This window comes from Atractosteus spatula, chromosome 7 (assembly GCF_055471065.1).
Source record: "Atractosteus spatula isolate fAtrSpa1 chromosome 7, fAtrSpa1.hap1, whole genome shotgun sequence".
Lineage (NCBI taxonomy): Eukaryota > Metazoa > Chordata > Actinopteri > Semionotiformes > Lepisosteidae > Atractosteus > Atractosteus spatula.
The window spans coordinates 10,598,136-10,614,947 of NC_142712.1; the positions used below are offsets into that span (position 1 = coordinate 10,598,136).

The 16,812-nt window shown below is 41.4% G+C and overlaps 1 protein-coding gene across 1 annotated transcript in view; it reads right to left on the minus strand.

Moving 5' to 3' along the window:
• Positions 1–2,112: 2,112 nt before the first annotated feature.
• Positions 2,113–16,812, minus strand: part of LOC148830441 (calpain-5-like) — a 37,547-nt gene continuing 22,847 nt past the window's right edge. Inside the window, exons 4-13 of the mRNA XM_088922376.1 lie at positions 16,538–16,746; positions 16,106–16,298; positions 14,864–15,057; positions 11,133–11,210; positions 10,236–10,431; positions 9,059–9,181; positions 8,275–8,471; positions 7,377–7,498; positions 6,628–6,764; positions 2,113–5,515 (exon numbers count right to left, since the gene is read on the minus strand). Of these exons, the coding sequence (XP_088778502.1) occupies positions 5,333–5,515; positions 6,628–6,764; positions 7,377–7,498; positions 8,275–8,471; positions 9,059–9,181; positions 10,236–10,431; positions 11,133–11,210; positions 14,864–15,057; positions 16,106–16,298; positions 16,538–16,746 (1,632 nt within the window). The 3' untranslated portion in view covers positions 2,113–5,332. The remainder of the gene's footprint in view (positions 5,516–6,627; positions 6,765–7,376; positions 7,499–8,274; positions 8,472–9,058; positions 9,182–10,235; positions 10,432–11,132; positions 11,211–14,863; positions 15,058–16,105; positions 16,299–16,537; positions 16,747–16,812) is intronic.

Genomic DNA, 16,812 nt, shown 5'->3' on the forward strand with positions numbered 1-16,812 from the left:
GTTTTCTATTTTTTTTCAGCATGGAATAAACCTATTACTTGTTCATTTGATCAACAGACTGTGGAAGTTTTTTTCTCCTACAAGAAAGTGATCATATTCTCACAATTTCAATTTGTACCCAAATCGCTTGTACAAATATCAGCACGCAGACGTCTTCAGCACTTCTTCTTGCACTTAGTGCAGGGAGGTCTAAAATATAAAGTGTATATTTGCTCTCAATGACCAATCATACACATGGATTATCCTTGAGAGAACAAGATAGTAACATTCACAATGCTGGTTTGTCAGTCCCAACCTGAAAAAGTTAGAATACCTCTTAATGCATAGTAATACAGTGATTACTTGTCAGATATTTTAAGTAACTGACATAGACAGAACTAAGTTTTCTCTGTTAAGGTGCATGAAATTGTAACTATTAATATTCAGTGACATTAATCTTTAAGAGACTGTCAATGTCACGCTGGAGAAAACACAAGCACTTTGTAACATTTTACAGTTGCACTCTGTTTGCAATTAATAGCTATTTTATGTCAATTATCTTTACTGTGTGGAAAGCAAATTGTCTAATATTCCGCACAAGTAAATACGCATGTGTAAATATCAACAATAATACATTTGTTTAACATAACACTCTTAATACTCAGCAAACTACTGTATGTTTTCAACAAAGTCATATTATTTTATTACAAAGCTGCATTTTTCCTTATTTTTCAGTAACAGTGTAGCTTTCCACACATAATTCCTGAGGAGCATCTTTTGAGTCTTATTCTACCGTCATGCAATTAAAGATTCTCTTAATGTCAAAATAAAAAAATTACTTAGATTCAACACTGCAGCAAATTAGATTTTCAAATATTTATGATAGATGCACAATTTATTTTAAGATGAATGCCAGAAATCTTCTCTAATGCCACAAATCAAGAAGCTACACTAACTGCTTATTTAATCTTTGAAGAAAAATCTATTGCTTGGTATATCCCAAACTGTTCTTCTTCACAATGCGAGATTAATAACATTGTTCATGTGGTGCTGGAATGAAAAACACATTAATTTGTCTCAGGGCCCTTTATAAGGAATCACCGTTGCCTTATGAAAGCTTCAAAAGTAAAAGTACCTTTTCTATCCACATCAGGTATAACCTGACTTCACAGTGAATTTATGTTTGTAATCCATGCTAATAGTTCATAAAATGGAGGATTAAAAACCAGTGTTTCAAAAATTGTTCCCTTAAAGATTCCTACAATTTCTTTCATTTGTATTACACCTGCCATCACGAAGGATCTTATAGTTCTTTACACACAGGATGGGAACCACTTCTTTCTAGATCTGGGTGATATGCAGTAGCTGTGACGTTCTGACAGCCACATTGCTTAATTGGTCTTATAGTGAAGTTAAAAATTACTTCAACATTTGAATTGAATTGAGGGGCAACCTTAATTAAGCCAGTGGTAAACTCAGTGTAATCGAGCACCATTTCTCTTACAAATATGAGTAACTTACCGTGCGCAGTGTCCCTAGTCATGATACTAGGGCACTGGTATGGCAAGTCTGGTCCAGATGGAAGAGCGCCACCTACTGGTCCACCTACAAAACATACTGCAGCAACATGGCTTTCCCTAAAGGCCTCTCATCCCAGGAACTGCCATCCAACCGAGCTGAGATATTACTGCCATGGACCACTTTGCTGTTGGTGGGTTTAAAAGGGAGAGAAAAACCAGGGTGATGTCTGCAATGATCACGTGAGCTCGAATTCCCCTCTGCTGCCCCTTTCCTTGCCTTGCCTTTCTTTCTTCATTCAAAGAAGACAAGAAAACGTTCAGGTGTTCCTCTAAATTAATTGGTTAGCAAACTGGTTTCGAACTGTTAATTTGCTCCACCGATATGACAGCTTTCAATATATCACCTGCTCACAGCACTCTAAATCTGTATAGTCCATAACAAAAAGCATTGCTGTTGTCGTCAGCTCTGAAGCAAAGCAGCTTTCGTCTTTAACAAAGCCACATTCTAACCCCACAATAGTTCTCTGCTTTTCAACAATACACTACCCACAGAAAACTAAAACAATCACTAAATACTGTAGCCATCTTAACAAAAAACGCTGGTAGGACCGAATAATAAAACAATAAAAGCGCTTTAATTTTATTTCAAATTCATGCCATAAATTGACATAAAATACAAAAACAAAATCCATAAAGTGTTATAAAATAACCACAGTAACACCCCAGTTAGGAATTGACAAGAAACAAGGAAAACATCCTGAAGCACAGACATTGTTAAGCAAAAAGCTTTTTAACAACATTAGACATTTTTTAAATCAATATTCCGCACAGAAATACAAAAGATGTAACAGAAAAGTAGAAAATATTTAAAAAATATTCATAAAAATCTTGCAGTGTCTGGTATAGAAGTTATCATGCAATACATTTGCAAGATTCAAGTCAGATTATGCAAAACAAGAGCTGGGTCTCTGCAATTGGCTGATTTTATTGACTAAATTTCACAGTTTTACACAGAATGAAAAGACGGTCTATATGACTACTATTTGAAATGTTGTCTATTTCTGTGGTTTGCATAAACTGTTGTTAAGTACACGATTGCTGGAAAATGACACAAAGGAATGTGCAGAAAGCCGATAATCAGAAAAGGATTTAATTTACACTATAATATCAAAGGTCATTCTGAAAGGTGCATATATGGTCACATGTGTATGCTGAAAAACAATAATAATTGGCAATATTTTAAGCAAAGTGAAAAACATGTTACAATCAGGTAGGTGAAAGAAGCTCCTTCTTCTGTTCCATGCATGATTTAAAAAAAAATCCTTTTATATCGGATGCCGGTTTCAGACTAGGACACACATAATTAAGAAAACAAATACACTTACATACAGTATGTTATACTCAGTCATTTATGACTTATAAAGCTACTACACAGATCTCAGATCTACCAGCAGTAGGTCAGAGAAAAAATGTAGCAGTATTAAAGAAGTACATATCATTATGCATTTGACATCATACAGTATATAAAGCAGAGCTATGTCAGTCTTTTTAAGTGTAAACAAAAATACTTTGTAATAATTTGCTCATGAGTTTTCTCCTCAGATCTAAAGCTTTTAGAGCACAAGTTAGCATCTTTTGCCACTGGGACAATCCCCGCACTGTACTTGGAATATTTGTATTTTTAGCTTTATTCACATTAAAAGAAAACCCATCAGAACAAAGTGCATGAGGACTACAAGGAATAAAACTGTTACACCAAAATCAAAATGGACGAACACTGCCCGAAATATCCTTGTTTAGCCCGTGTGTGCCTAGTCGTCTTTAAAAATATTCATCTATAAACATACGCTTCATTGTAATATTGGTAAAACCTAAAATTGAATGACTAACAAAAGTGCATGTTGTTTAAAGGAGAGTGCTCTAGAAACCTGGGGTTTGGAGCAGGGAGACTATAGTATGTTGGGGGCACTTGGTGGAAAACAGAGTTTGGTCTCTAGAAACCCAAGACTTAAGTCCCTTTACAGCACATACTTCACCCCAATTTCTGGCAGCCAATCCACAGCTGTAAAAATGGGTACCAGCATTGTTGGGAAGTAATGCTACAATGGACTGAAGTCCCAACAAACTCACAACCTGCTGAACGCTTTGGAATCAGGAATAAACTCTGGTTTAATGAGCTTCTATACAAACACCCCTGGCCTGTGTACAGTAAGTGAACAATTACCCTGGACTGCAAAACAGTCCCCCAACTATGCATGGAGAGCTTCCCATATAAATATCTAATATAGAGGGCTTTTAATTTTTGTTCACTTACAATGAAAAACAGAATGCAATACAGAATTATTACAGATATATTAATATTGATTACTAATATGATAACAACAATTAATATGATTACAAAAATGAATAATACTAGATCACAATTGACAACTAACAATGTAAACTTGAATTAATGAGTGGCTGCATTTGATGCTACAGTACCCTCATGTGTACTGAAGTAATACAAGAATATGGCACAATTGATTTGGTTTGAGCTAAACTGGCAAAGCAAAATGTACAGTTCTTTTTAGATTTCAGACAAGCTACCATCCTGAAACACCTTTATGTTTTTCAGTGTCCAGGATCAGGTGAGGTATATCGTGTCAGTCCCCTCTCTGCGATCACAGCACCACTGTGTCTACCGGCCCTTATGGGTCTGGTAAGGCTGACTCATACCCAATGTTGAACGAGGCAAAAAATGTCACGCTGAGATCAATAGCATTTTCTGACAATCTGAGATGAAAAAAGCACAAGACTGTTCATATAGATGAGGAATGTGATGGATAAGGAAAAAAATGATCTTTAGGGCACTGACATACTTAAATCCATCTTTCAATTCCATTATGCAAAAGAAATTTAAAAAACCCATCAAGCTCAGCTTGTACTAGTTAATTACACCCATGCCAATAAGTAAAGAAGTCAGTGGGGAAAATACAAACTGGAATGGCTTGCATTGCTTTCAGAAGAGTTTAGTAAGTAAAATGCACCTTTTAAAATTCATTTTCCTTGGTTTCTTGATTGTCTTACATTCTCACAAATGTCTTAAATATGTAACAGAAAACAGAGACCGTTAAAAAATAAAAAATGCAAATTTCCCCTGGTCACCTAACAGTCTCGCAATCTGTTTTCATGCGTTTCTTTTAGGACAAACCAAAGCTCTGGTCAATTCACCACCACCAGGCACACTGTACAGTAGCTTACTTGGCCTTGTGAAACCTCATGCTGCTTGATATGTGCCCTTGCTAACAATGCCTCAGGTAAAACAGCAAAGAAGAAAATCAACTGACCAGGAACATGGCGCTTGGTAGACAATTAAGTACATGGCTTCCTTTGGTCTCTTAAAGCACTTATTGATATGACATATACCAGACAAAAACACAAACATAGCTAATATAACCTAAATCCTTTTATTCCACATACTGTTATTGGATTGGTACTCTTCACTGGCACTGTCTAAAAGTAGACGGTGTTCAGAATGTTGTTTAAATTCCTTTCTGCTGAAAGCCGCTCACAGAATGAGCCGGCTTTTTGGAGGGAAATGAAATAGTGTGGAATACCCGTACCCAAGGGGAGGCCAGCTGTCTATCTAGAAGACGCAGCCAGGAAAGAGACGCCAGCCAGCTACAGCCGCGGACGGGGTTTTTCTAACACGGAGACGAACAGTGCCGCGAGGCGACGAGGCGTAGCCCTTGTAAACGCGCAGGTATATGGAGAGGTTTCAATTCCCGGGAGAGTTTTAGTGTGGGGCGGCCGTGCCGGGCCTCTCCCGGCGCGGAGTCACGGGGGGGCGACGCTCAGATGTTGGTGAGCACGTTGCTGGTGGTGATCCTCACACTGAGCGTGCCCGGAAGGTCGCTGCTTTGCCGGTTCCCCTTGTCGCGCAGGTGCACGGTGTGGTGCTGCTGGAGGTCGCTGGGGTCACTGGGGAGGACCACCTGGCCCAGGAATGAGTCGCACATCACGTTCTTGTTGTAGATCTGTCCCAAGCCCAGACGGAGAGGGAGAGAGCGTGTTATCCTCTTACTAGACACTGACTACTGGCAGGACTACGAAGGGGTCTGTGAGCCCTATATTCGCAGGGGATTCGAGGAACACATGTCAAATAACTGAACAGTGTTCAGGCACATTCGCTCTCAGCCCCGGCAGAGCTGTAAACCTGTTTCAGAAAGGATCTGAAGAAAGGCACAGAGAAGAACAGAAATGTGCTCCTGCAGAAGGTCTGAGCCCGGGCCATTTCACCAGCCAACTTTGAAAACTGTTTCCTATTCCTATTGTACTCTATATTATTTCTCCCTTCCGAGCCCCATCCCAGGAGATGGGCATGAGCTGGCCAGGATTTCTCGGGCTCAGCGCAACAATGTCAAGTGGTAGTAACTGGGCGTTTGTCATTTTGCAGCACAGTGCATCAGTGAGGAAGCTCTCTTCCAAAATCTCTTGCAATGAACTCTGAGGTTTGCAGCATGTTACATTATGAAGGGCTTGAGAAGCAGAGTGTTGGGGGAGGTTTGCATACATGTCCTTGTTACACCCGTGGCACTGGGACTGCGGCACACTGATTAACTGTAAACTGTAAAAACTGTAGATCCTCATCGGGAGGGTTTACAAACAAGTTACTGATGTAATTTAACAACAAAAAAGAAAGACTAGGGATCAATTGGTCTGTCCTCCCTGCTACAAGTTAACAATTGAGTTTTTTTGCTGTAAGTGATTTGGTGAGTAAAGGTCTAACAACAAGCCCTTGTGCCAACATCTGCTTTGGCGTGAGACAGTTTGACTGCTGTAAAACTATCAAAACTGCACTATGGCATTGTGGTTAGCTATATTGCCCCACAGTTCTATGGTCCTGGGTGTGTGCTTCTGTGTGAAGTTTGCTTGCTCTCCCCAAGCTTTTTTGGGGATTTTCACTAGGACACATTAGTTGGCTCCCACTACCCAAAGACATGCAGGTTCGGGTTGACTGGCTACTCTTAATGGTGCCTTTTTCGGAGGAAGAAGTGCAGTTTGATCCCAGTACAATCAGTACTGGCTAAGAGACTGAGAGAGACGTTCGTGAATGGAGCACTAGAAGCCATGAACGTCATTTCCATACCTCTATTTGGATGCCTTCTTTTGGTTTCTTCCTGTAAAAAAGCCCTGTGACATCAAACTCTGGATTGCGTGTGTTCTTATGCACTGGAGAGCGAACCTTTTGCCCTTCACAGCTTATGATGACATAGGGATCAGAAGCTAAAAAAAAAAAAAGATGGAAACATCTCAAATCCTGTCAGAATAACACATACACTTTCCAGCATGTTTCCAAGAAGGAGGTCTTCATTAGAATTAAAAAATTCATTACAGCAGTTTAAACATCCATTATCAGTTTACAAAAACTGGTCTTCCCTTTGAAAAAAAATATTTGGTAGGGCATACAAAAAAACTCAGTTTAATATAAAACTTCCTGTTCAGGTATTACAATTTAAGACCACTAGGTGGTGTTCTGTCACAAACATTCTCATTTAACTCGGAAGTGTCACAAATCTCCAAATTGATTTGTTTCACTTGTCTATTCAAAAACACATACTTCCCTAACAGAAATTATTTTGTTATAAAATGCATTTGATATCACGCAACATACTTCGAAATATAATTGCTACTTGGTGATAATAAAATTAATAATTACACACCTAAATTTAAAATACTTTATTCAAGATTACCATAAGCACATCATGCATATAATACACAGCCCTGCATTGCTTCAGTTATCTGTATATAGTGGGACAGAATTAGCAATGAAATGCAAGACCGATTTCCCACCACGTTCTTTGCCTCTGCAGTGTTGCACGCTGCACGAAACTATACCTCCATCAGAGTCCTGGGCCTGCAGGCCTTGGGCACTGACCACATGCACCTGTGTGACCAACTGGGGGTATCCACACATGCCGGTCCAGCAGGTCTGAGGTGGCTCGTCCAGCGTTAGCTCCCTGGAACCAGGAGACATGGTCTTACACGGGACAGAGCAAGACATCTGCTCTTCACAGTCTCCAGCCCTACCTCAGCCATTCACAACCCTCTGAACCTCACAAACTCCCATCACAGCTGAAGAGCACTGTTTTACTAGAAATGTGGGATTTTTATCAGATTTTTATTTCAGACCTACCACATTTGGAATTACCAGGACCTGCAGACAAGCTCAGCTGTCAAACATTTTAGCCTTTACAGGCTGATCTGATATACCGTCAATGCAACTGTGCAGGTGCCTAAACCTCACAGAAAATGCCATGTTGCTGAAGCGATTCAGAAACCTCTGTTAGTGCTGGTTCAGACTGGAAACGGTGACCTTTTCATTTTTCAACCCACTGCCTGAGATACTCAAGAGCCATGGACAGGGAATTCCTAGAGCAAACTGGAAGAGGATTCCTAAACAGATGGGGGAGGGTGTGACTGTGACTATCAATCACCACCACTGCAGTCATGTTAAAAGACAAAATCAAAAGACTCCTGGACAAAAGTATATTCTTGGGTCTTAAGAAAGGGGAAATAAAATACGTAAAAAGTGTCTGTATGAGAGGATATTCAGGCGGGCCATCACCAGGAAACATAAATATAGTAATGATTGTAAAAATCAATTCATTGAAAGGTTGTTTTTGTCAGTTTTACCGAATTTAAAAGGCCTTTGTTCTGAAAACAAGACACTAAGAGGGGGAAGAGAAGAGGACAATCAGGTGAGGATGTACAGTAGCACATATGTCACACTTACTTGCAGTCCGAAGGCACGTCCGTGAAGACCCTGAGCAGGAAGTCGCCCTGCAGGCCCGGGTCAAAGGTGCTGGGGATGATGACGTAGCGGCCCTCCTTCAGGTCCTTCCTCAGGAACACGCAGCGGGAATTGATGAAGATGGAGCTTGCCACTTTCTGCTGGGCCGAGTGCATACGGTACTTCCTGTTCAGCTCCACCTGGGTTGGGGGTGGGGCAGGAGACGGACGGACAATGTGAGACACAATCACACTGGGAGTGCCCTGGCTTCTTATACTGAGGACTGTGAAAGACACCCAGCGACAAAGCTTCTAGGGTCAGTGCCGGCGGGTACAGAATTCAAGTTTTGAAGTAATTTCTTTTTGTTTCTGCCATACTTTTATTGGAAAACAGGTACCGTGAAGAGCCTTCTTTAAATTATTCATTGGAGCAGTACTGCCCAGTCCCCCAATTTGCTTATGACATATTTTCAGAGGGATTCACATGATAAAAAAGGACCGCTGTGTTAACACAACTGGTTGCATACTGTATACAGTATGTAATCAAATTTTCTACGGAGGTGATTCTCCTTGTTAAATAATATCAAGGTGTAAATAAATGGATTTAAAATGGTGAGAGGTGTCACCTGTGCAAAATTCGGTTTGGTGTAATTAGAACTTGCTTCACTTCAATTTGGATAGATTCAGGTAGAAGTGGTGTTGGTCCCAGGATGTCTCAGGTTCTGTTGTTGTTTTCGGATCAGAAAAGACCTTTTAGCCGGAGCTTGGAGTTGCCCCCCAGCGCTCACCCGGTGGATGTCGAAGCCGATGGCCAGGTTTTCTCCCTTGCCTTCTTTGGGCCGGGCGCGCCGGTCCTTCTGCTGCAAGCATATGAGCACCTCGTCCTCGGGCTTCTTCACGTCGAACATGTACTGCACACACAGGCACCGGACACAACCAGCTCTGAGACGCAGGCTCGCGAAAGGCAAGATGCGTTCGCGACCCCGACGGCTTAAACCTTTCGCCGCGAGAACTGTAAAGCACTTCATACAGGTTCACCGCAAAGACGTGTCCAGATTTCGTCTCGCTTCCGTTTCGGCCCTACTAGATTTAAAGTTTAGATTTATTTCAACTCGACTAAAGCCCTCCTCAAGATGGCTGAAAGCCCTGTCCTCTTCTTCACATCAGTTTACACATTTTATATTTACCAAGTTATCTGGGAAAACATCTTGCCATTTCAAGTTCAAATATTTTTCATACATTCACAGGGAAGTAAGGAATAGTTTGAGAACTTACTAGTGTCAACGAGTAATGAATAATCGAAGAAATGTTGCTTGAGGGCAAAAATAACTTTGAAATTTCATTCTGCCAACCCAGTTTTGTTGCAGTTCAATGAGACCTCAGTAATACCATATGTGAACACACAGCTGAAAAGCACATCTGAGTAGAGCATTCATCTGTGCCATGAAAATCCATCTGAGTGGCATAGCACAAACCTGCATGGTATAAGCTAAATGAACGCGCCAAGATTTTCTTCTAAAAACGGGCGTGTGTCAAAATTAGACAATCTCTCTAGAACCCCTAGATTTACAGACTATCTCTGCATTCTAAAACCCCTCACTTCACAGAACATCAATGCAATCTAGAACTCCTAGATTCTCAGAACATCTCTGCATTCTAGAACCCCTCGATTCACAGAACGTATCTGCAGTCTAGGACCCCATGATCTACAGATCATCTCTGCATTCTAGAATCCCTCGATTCACAGAATGTATCAGCAGTCCAGAACCCCATGATTTACAGATACTGTAAGCTCTGAATTCTAGAACCCCTTGATTCACAGAACGCATCTGCAGTCTAGAACCCCTATATATACAGATCATCTCTGGATTCTAGAACCTCTCTTTTCACAGAACGTACTGTATCTGCAGGCTCGAATCACTAGATTTATAGATCATCTCGGCAATCTATAACCCCTGGGTGTACCTGAGGGTTCTGGAGGAAGGTGGCCTTATGGTTGATGCAGCCCCCCGTGCGGTTCTTCAGGGGGTCCTCATGGCGAACCCAGGCCCCCCGCATCACCTCCTCCTCCCAGGTCTTGTGGATGCTCAGGTAGGAGGTGTTAATCAGCCGGCACAAGACGAGGTCCGTGTAGTGGGTGCAGAAGTCGTCGAACGTCATCCTTGAAAAGCGCCCAGCAAACCAAAGGTAATCAACCTGGAATTCTCTCATGACATCCCACCTGAATTCCGACAGACATTCTTAAACACAGGGCTTTCCAGGTCCAGCAGGATTTGCAGATGTCTTTGAATCACTAACAGCACAAGCCCTCAGGAAGCTTAATAAGCTCAATTAAGGCTTAACCTCCCTGTAACCTTCTAGATCTGAAGTTCGTGAAGATTTAAGAAAACCTATAAAACTTGCTCAGTGATTTCTCTTCTCTTACCCTTGAGGTCTTATGACTAAAATTTTTAATAAATTTACACTGCTAAAGTCAACTTATGTGAGTCCTGACCTCAGTTTTATCATTCAGTTTTACCTCTTGCACTGTGCCATTCCTGTCTGCTTTACAGCAAAAGTACATGCACTATTTTTACACAACAGCAATCATATAGTAATTATATAGCAGTACTGTATGTGCTGTTATTTTCTAAAGAACAACTGAATAATAAAAAGAAACTGTATTAAATTCTCAATAGAAATGAGGACCGGGCTGAGGCTATGATACACACTGAAAGTGTGGTGAGAACTTGTAAACATTTTTGTGAAACATGTGCTGCAATCACTCTAAGGGTAAACTAGCAGCAATGAGGAAAGCTGGCTAGAAAAGAGAACTGCAGCTTTAAGTACAGGGTAAAGAAGTCGCTAGAGAACAAGTCTTACCAGAATTCTCCATCGTCCTGCACAGTCACTCCCAACTTCTCCCTCTCACTCTTGCTCACTTTTTGCCATTCTTCAGAGCTGCAGACAAAAGAACGAGACAGACATTCACAACTTTGCACGCTAAGGAGGCCATGACACATTTGCTGTGGTCAGGAAGAAACCATCTTTGTGCCCAGCTCTACTTCTTTCTCTCTGTGCTGCAAGCTGGAACTATCTCCTTCACAAAGAATATCTCTATTAAAGACTAAGCACCATTTTTACTTTATTTCTGTTTTAATGAGTTTTTGTCCCCAATGGCCTGAACTGCCAATTTTAAGTAAGAATGACAGAAAATCCTATATTATGGAAGTAAATCAGGCGAAGACATTAACTCCTTTGAAAAGGTGCTATTTTTGTACTTTCATTTCCGTAGCCTTCCAATTTAGAGACGACGGTCTGAGTTTAATAAGATATATACATTAACATAATAATAAGAAGAGGATGAAATAAACAAGCAAACACTAATGTACAGCCCCCTAGTAGCATTCGGCACTCAAGATGGAACAAAAATGTATTGAGAAGACAGCCATAAAAAAACAAAACCTTTTTCAGCATCTACAGGCAGAAATGGACCATAGGACACAAGGGAAACGTCCAGGAAGTGCCTTTAAGACAGGGGTGTCTCTTGAACAAAGGGTTGTGGGAGTCTGGAATAAGCTACCCAAATACGTTGCAGTCACTGCTGTCCTTTGAGAAACGACCTCAAGGGCTCCTCCAGCCAGTTACATCATTCTTCCCCTCCACTTGTTTCATAAAACTTTTAAAAAAGGTAATGCCAGAACATCTGGCCTCAAAAGCACAAAAGCACTAACTCAAATCTTTTGACCTCAAGAAAACCCCAAAACAAAATTATATGCAGAAAGTTTATCTAACACTCCCAAGAAGCTACAGATAACTTAATGAAATAACCCAGACACCTTCTAGCCAAAAATCTTCAGTTAAGACAGACTACTATTGCTGGAAGCAGCTTCTTAAAAAACCAGCACAGCTCTGCTCTGACTGACCTGAAATGAAAGCACGGCCAGTTAAGTAAATAATTCATAGCATGTTATGAAGAAGATTCACTTCACTTTAATAAGATTTCTTCTTGTAAATAATTTATGCCAAATTAAGCCAAGCCAAAAAGAGAACACACTTTCATCTAAAGTGCATGCCATGAAACACAAGTGGAAAAAAAGATGAGCACCAAATTTACTTGAAAGACAGCAGCTGCCTTTCAGTTTCTGGAAACACCACAAGTAATCCCAAATTAATCATGCAAATTCACAAAAACCACATAGCAAGAATTTAAAAACATGCTCTTTTACAATCAATCTAGTTTACAGGTGAAGAAAACATTTGACTTCATACATTTAAGCCCAAAATACTGTAAAATAGTACAAAACCTACATTAAATATTAAATGTAAAAAGTTTTGCTGTGACAACAATGCTAATTTACTAGAATTCTAATGTTAAAATGTTGTCTATAATTTTTCAATCTTTCTGTCTGTAGTGCACAACAGAGCACTACAAACTGAAAATCAAGATTTTAGTTTCAGAATTTGACAATAGTAATTATGGAACAACCTTATGCCAAAGGAGGAGAAAATCTGGAGATACAGTATGACAGTGAACCCCCTCTGCAGACATTAAGATTTATAGTGGAAAAAGATACATGATAGAAGCTGCTCTTAATTTCTTTTACATCAGAAGTGGGCAGCTCCGGTTCTCTAGAGCAATCAGGTCCCCCTGGTGTTCATTCTGATCCTGATGACTTAATTGAGCTAATTATTTGGATAGGAAGTCTAATCACCTGTATTTTTAGACATTTGATTGTCTTAATCAGTGACTGACTGAAAAGTACCTGTAAAACTTCAGGACTCTGGGCGCTCCAGGACTGGAGAGGCCCATTAGAGCAGATTGCTTAGATAACAAGTCTGCAGCTGTTAAGCCTCATCAATTTCGATTATTACATCACGAGTCGTACGCACTGGAAATCTGGCACACACCTGTTTTGGGGTGGCAGGAATTGAGAAAAGTAAATACAAGAGACACACAAGTATGCTGTTATTACACTACATACAGCTTTTAAACCATAGTCGATACTGGAAATAACATTTTTGCATGAATTTTATCAGTCAGGGAGCATAGCTGTCAGGCCCCGTTTTCTCAGTCAGGAAGCACCAAGGGCAGGGCCAGCAGGTTTCACTACTCTGACGATTTTGCTCTGTACCTCAGGTTCCCCAGCTCTGCCTCTGTCACCTTGTGTTAAAGGAAAGCTTTGATGGCGCCTAGGATGTCGGAGTATATCAGCTTCCTTGAACAGATCAGAAGTACCCAGAGTTCAGAAGAGTGCTGTGACACACATAGACATGAAAGCTGCAGGATGGGACCGACCTCCACTCGGCCGACACACAAGTCGATGTAGTACCAGCCTGACATCCACTGATCTGACACTGTACTGCTCTGCCCACCCAGACAGAAGTCTTCAACAGCTGCCATGCAATTCCCCTGACAGCTGTTGCTCGCTCAAACACTGCATTTTAGACAACCGAGAAATCACTCTAATGAGACACACAGGGTCTAAAAAACCCGGCCCGGAGTGGTTCCAAGTGATCCGGCCAGTACTTGGGGAGTCAGCCATTTCCTGAATGGAAGTTGATTCCTCCCACGGGATGGATTTTAAGAAGACAGTAACAGGCCTTAAAAGATTCACAGCTTAATAACAAATCTAATTCTGGGGAACCTTGCACTATCAAACTCTTTAGAAAGTGTGGCATGATTTCAGTTATCTGTCCAGTTATGTCACGCTGACTAAAATGTGTAATTTCCAAAATGTGCCAAACCGATAATATCAAAAACAGTTAATTTTAGTGTTAGTGTCAAAAGATAAAGACCAGCTTTATGACATAAACAGAAACCACACAACTTAAATTGAAAAGGAAACCGCAATGCTATTTTCATATTTCGCACTGATGAGTGCATTCCAAACCACAAGTAAAATGTACACGGTAACGTGTAAAACTTCCAAATTACATCACAAAACAGACATTTCCAGGTATATGCTGTACCATGTTCTGTGTTCTTCAGAACGAGGCAACAAAACTTCCAGTGAGGCAAAGCGGCCCTATTACAGGCCTGTGAATACATTTCTTTTAATCCAATAGAAACATTCAGCTCAACTTAAAGACGGTCGTGCCGACAAATACTACTTACTTGTCAACTCTGCACGCAGATCACGTTGGAACATTTCTGCGGTGAAATATCTGCTGCCCAACTTGTACTTATTCGCTCTAACATCACATTACATTAGTCATAACGGTGACTAGGGAGCAGGAAGGGCCGCATCACGTCACAATTCTCTCACAAATCTCTTGACAACATGGCAACCATACAGTACTTTCACAAAGTTCACGATTTTGCGCCTAATTCACAATTTGTAAAATTTTGCGATACCATCAGTTTATTTCGTTACTGAGATTTACTAACGAGACTGAGACATTGGGACTGCTGTTCCCCTTTATAGTTACAATTAATATCAAGTTAAGCAAACTCAAATATAGGTCAAATATTGTAGACTATTAAAAAAGTAAGACCGCAAGACCAACATCATTCTCGGAACTGCTATTCAACAGCTGCTTGCTCATCTCTGTATGTACAGGTTAATCCCACACACGACACATCTGCCATGATCCTCAGGGCTCGGATTTACCTGTCACTCCATGGCCCGTTCCACTCCTTCTCCCCCCAGGGGTTCCTCATGCGGATCATGAAGAGCTTCTCCGACTTGAAGAAGGCCAGCAGCCCGTGGCCCAGTCGCACCTTCCTGACATCGGTCACGGCGTAAGCGTGCCCCTTCACCAGGCCACAGTCCAGCCGCGCCTCCATGTCCGCCGAGCTGGTGGCCTTCAAACGCACAAGAACACACCTGAAAGGGCCGCGGGAATGAACAGCCCCCGTACGATCTTTACAAAGGCACGAAGGTGCGGGGGAATGTGTTCCAGGTGAGCTGGGCGAGCCCATGGTTCTGAGCTTGGGCTTGTGGTCAGCCAGCTGTGACCAGGACCCCCTGAAAACAGGGGAGCACGATCGTCTGAGCACAGCTGGGGCTGGGAGGGCTCGAATCCAACTAATAACACAGCAAAAACGTTTTGTTTTCAAATCACACCTAAGGTTTTTGCTCCGTGGAGTTTTTAAATTTTTAGTTGGCTGGCAACAAATGATTTTACTCTGAATAACATACAGTGACCAACAAAGTGCGCCACAAAGGGTTTTGTTTGACCAGATTTAGCAGTCAAAGTATAATGATACTGAGCGGTAATGATTACGATTCATCAGCATTAGTCTGAAACTCTGCTCAGTCACTGCTATGGGCACTCCCTTCCCCCTTTCTTTCTTGTGACTTTCTCAGTCGGTCACAAGGAATGCCTGGGTCACCAAGCTGGTGATGAGAAACCGGTGTCAACAACTTTGCAGCTCTTGTGCACACTCCTCGTGCTTTGTGAATGTTTTGTTGAAATTGATCTCTGAAATTCATGAATATAAAACAGTATTTTCAATTCACTGTGACGATGTCTGTCTGAAATCTCAACAAAAGTGTTCTTATTCAGTTGTTGCAGTGGCTTTGGAAAAAATGGAACCTGGAGCAAATGGGCAGAATAGGAGCCGTTTTATAATCCAAGGCTTATTATTCAAGAATGCAGAACTGTACTTCAGATGTGTTAGATTCACAGACTGATTATGCTTGAGTGCCGATATTAAAGGCTCTAAGCCTTCTATACTACCATGGGCAGATGTAGATGCAAAATGTACTACCACTATACATTTAAGGATTCATGGCCAAAATACTTAAGCAAAAAAACTACAATGGAATATTTTATAGAAAGAATATTAACAATACATCTGCGACAGAAAAGGAGAATTGCCGGAGTGGGTATAGACATCAAGATCTTACCCTGATTGAACAACTGATGAGGCCACCACGGTTGTGCACCTTCAGCACCCTCTCAAAAAGTTGGTTCCTCGCTGCCTCGTCCTCAGAGAACTTGCATTCCACCAGGTCCAGTGGCTCAGAGACCCCTCCAGTGAAGTCCACTAGTGCATCTGCTGTATTCCCACCATCAAGAGCTTCATAGCAGCCATACAATCTGGGGAGACATAGTGACTTGTCAGGACACTCCCTGTCCATTGACTACATACTGTATAAAGAATCTCTCTATGGCAGGCCAGCTGTAAGAAGGGTAGTAATTGAAACTGACCTATAGAGGATGCTATACAGCCTCTAATGCTTGTCAATAGCAACACTAGAGGTGAAATAGGATATAACCGTTTAATCGTGGCTAACACTGTTCTTATCTCCCTATCTACTGTTATTGGCTGTACTTGCTTTGCGTAGGCCTTCTCCACAAGAGCACTCCAGAACTCGTTGCCGACGTTGGAGTGGCAGTATACTAGCTGGTTGCCGACGGTTGGGAGTCTGTCATCGATAACCACATCCACCCACTCTCCGAAGCGCCAGAAGCGGAAGTGGAAGATCCCGGCGTAGGAATTTGGCTTCTCTGAATCCCATTCCTGGTCCTTCCAGTCTGGAATAACCTGCAAAATAATCCCCACAGTCAGGATACTGGAAAATGAAGTACAAAGGAATTGGTTAATTAAAGG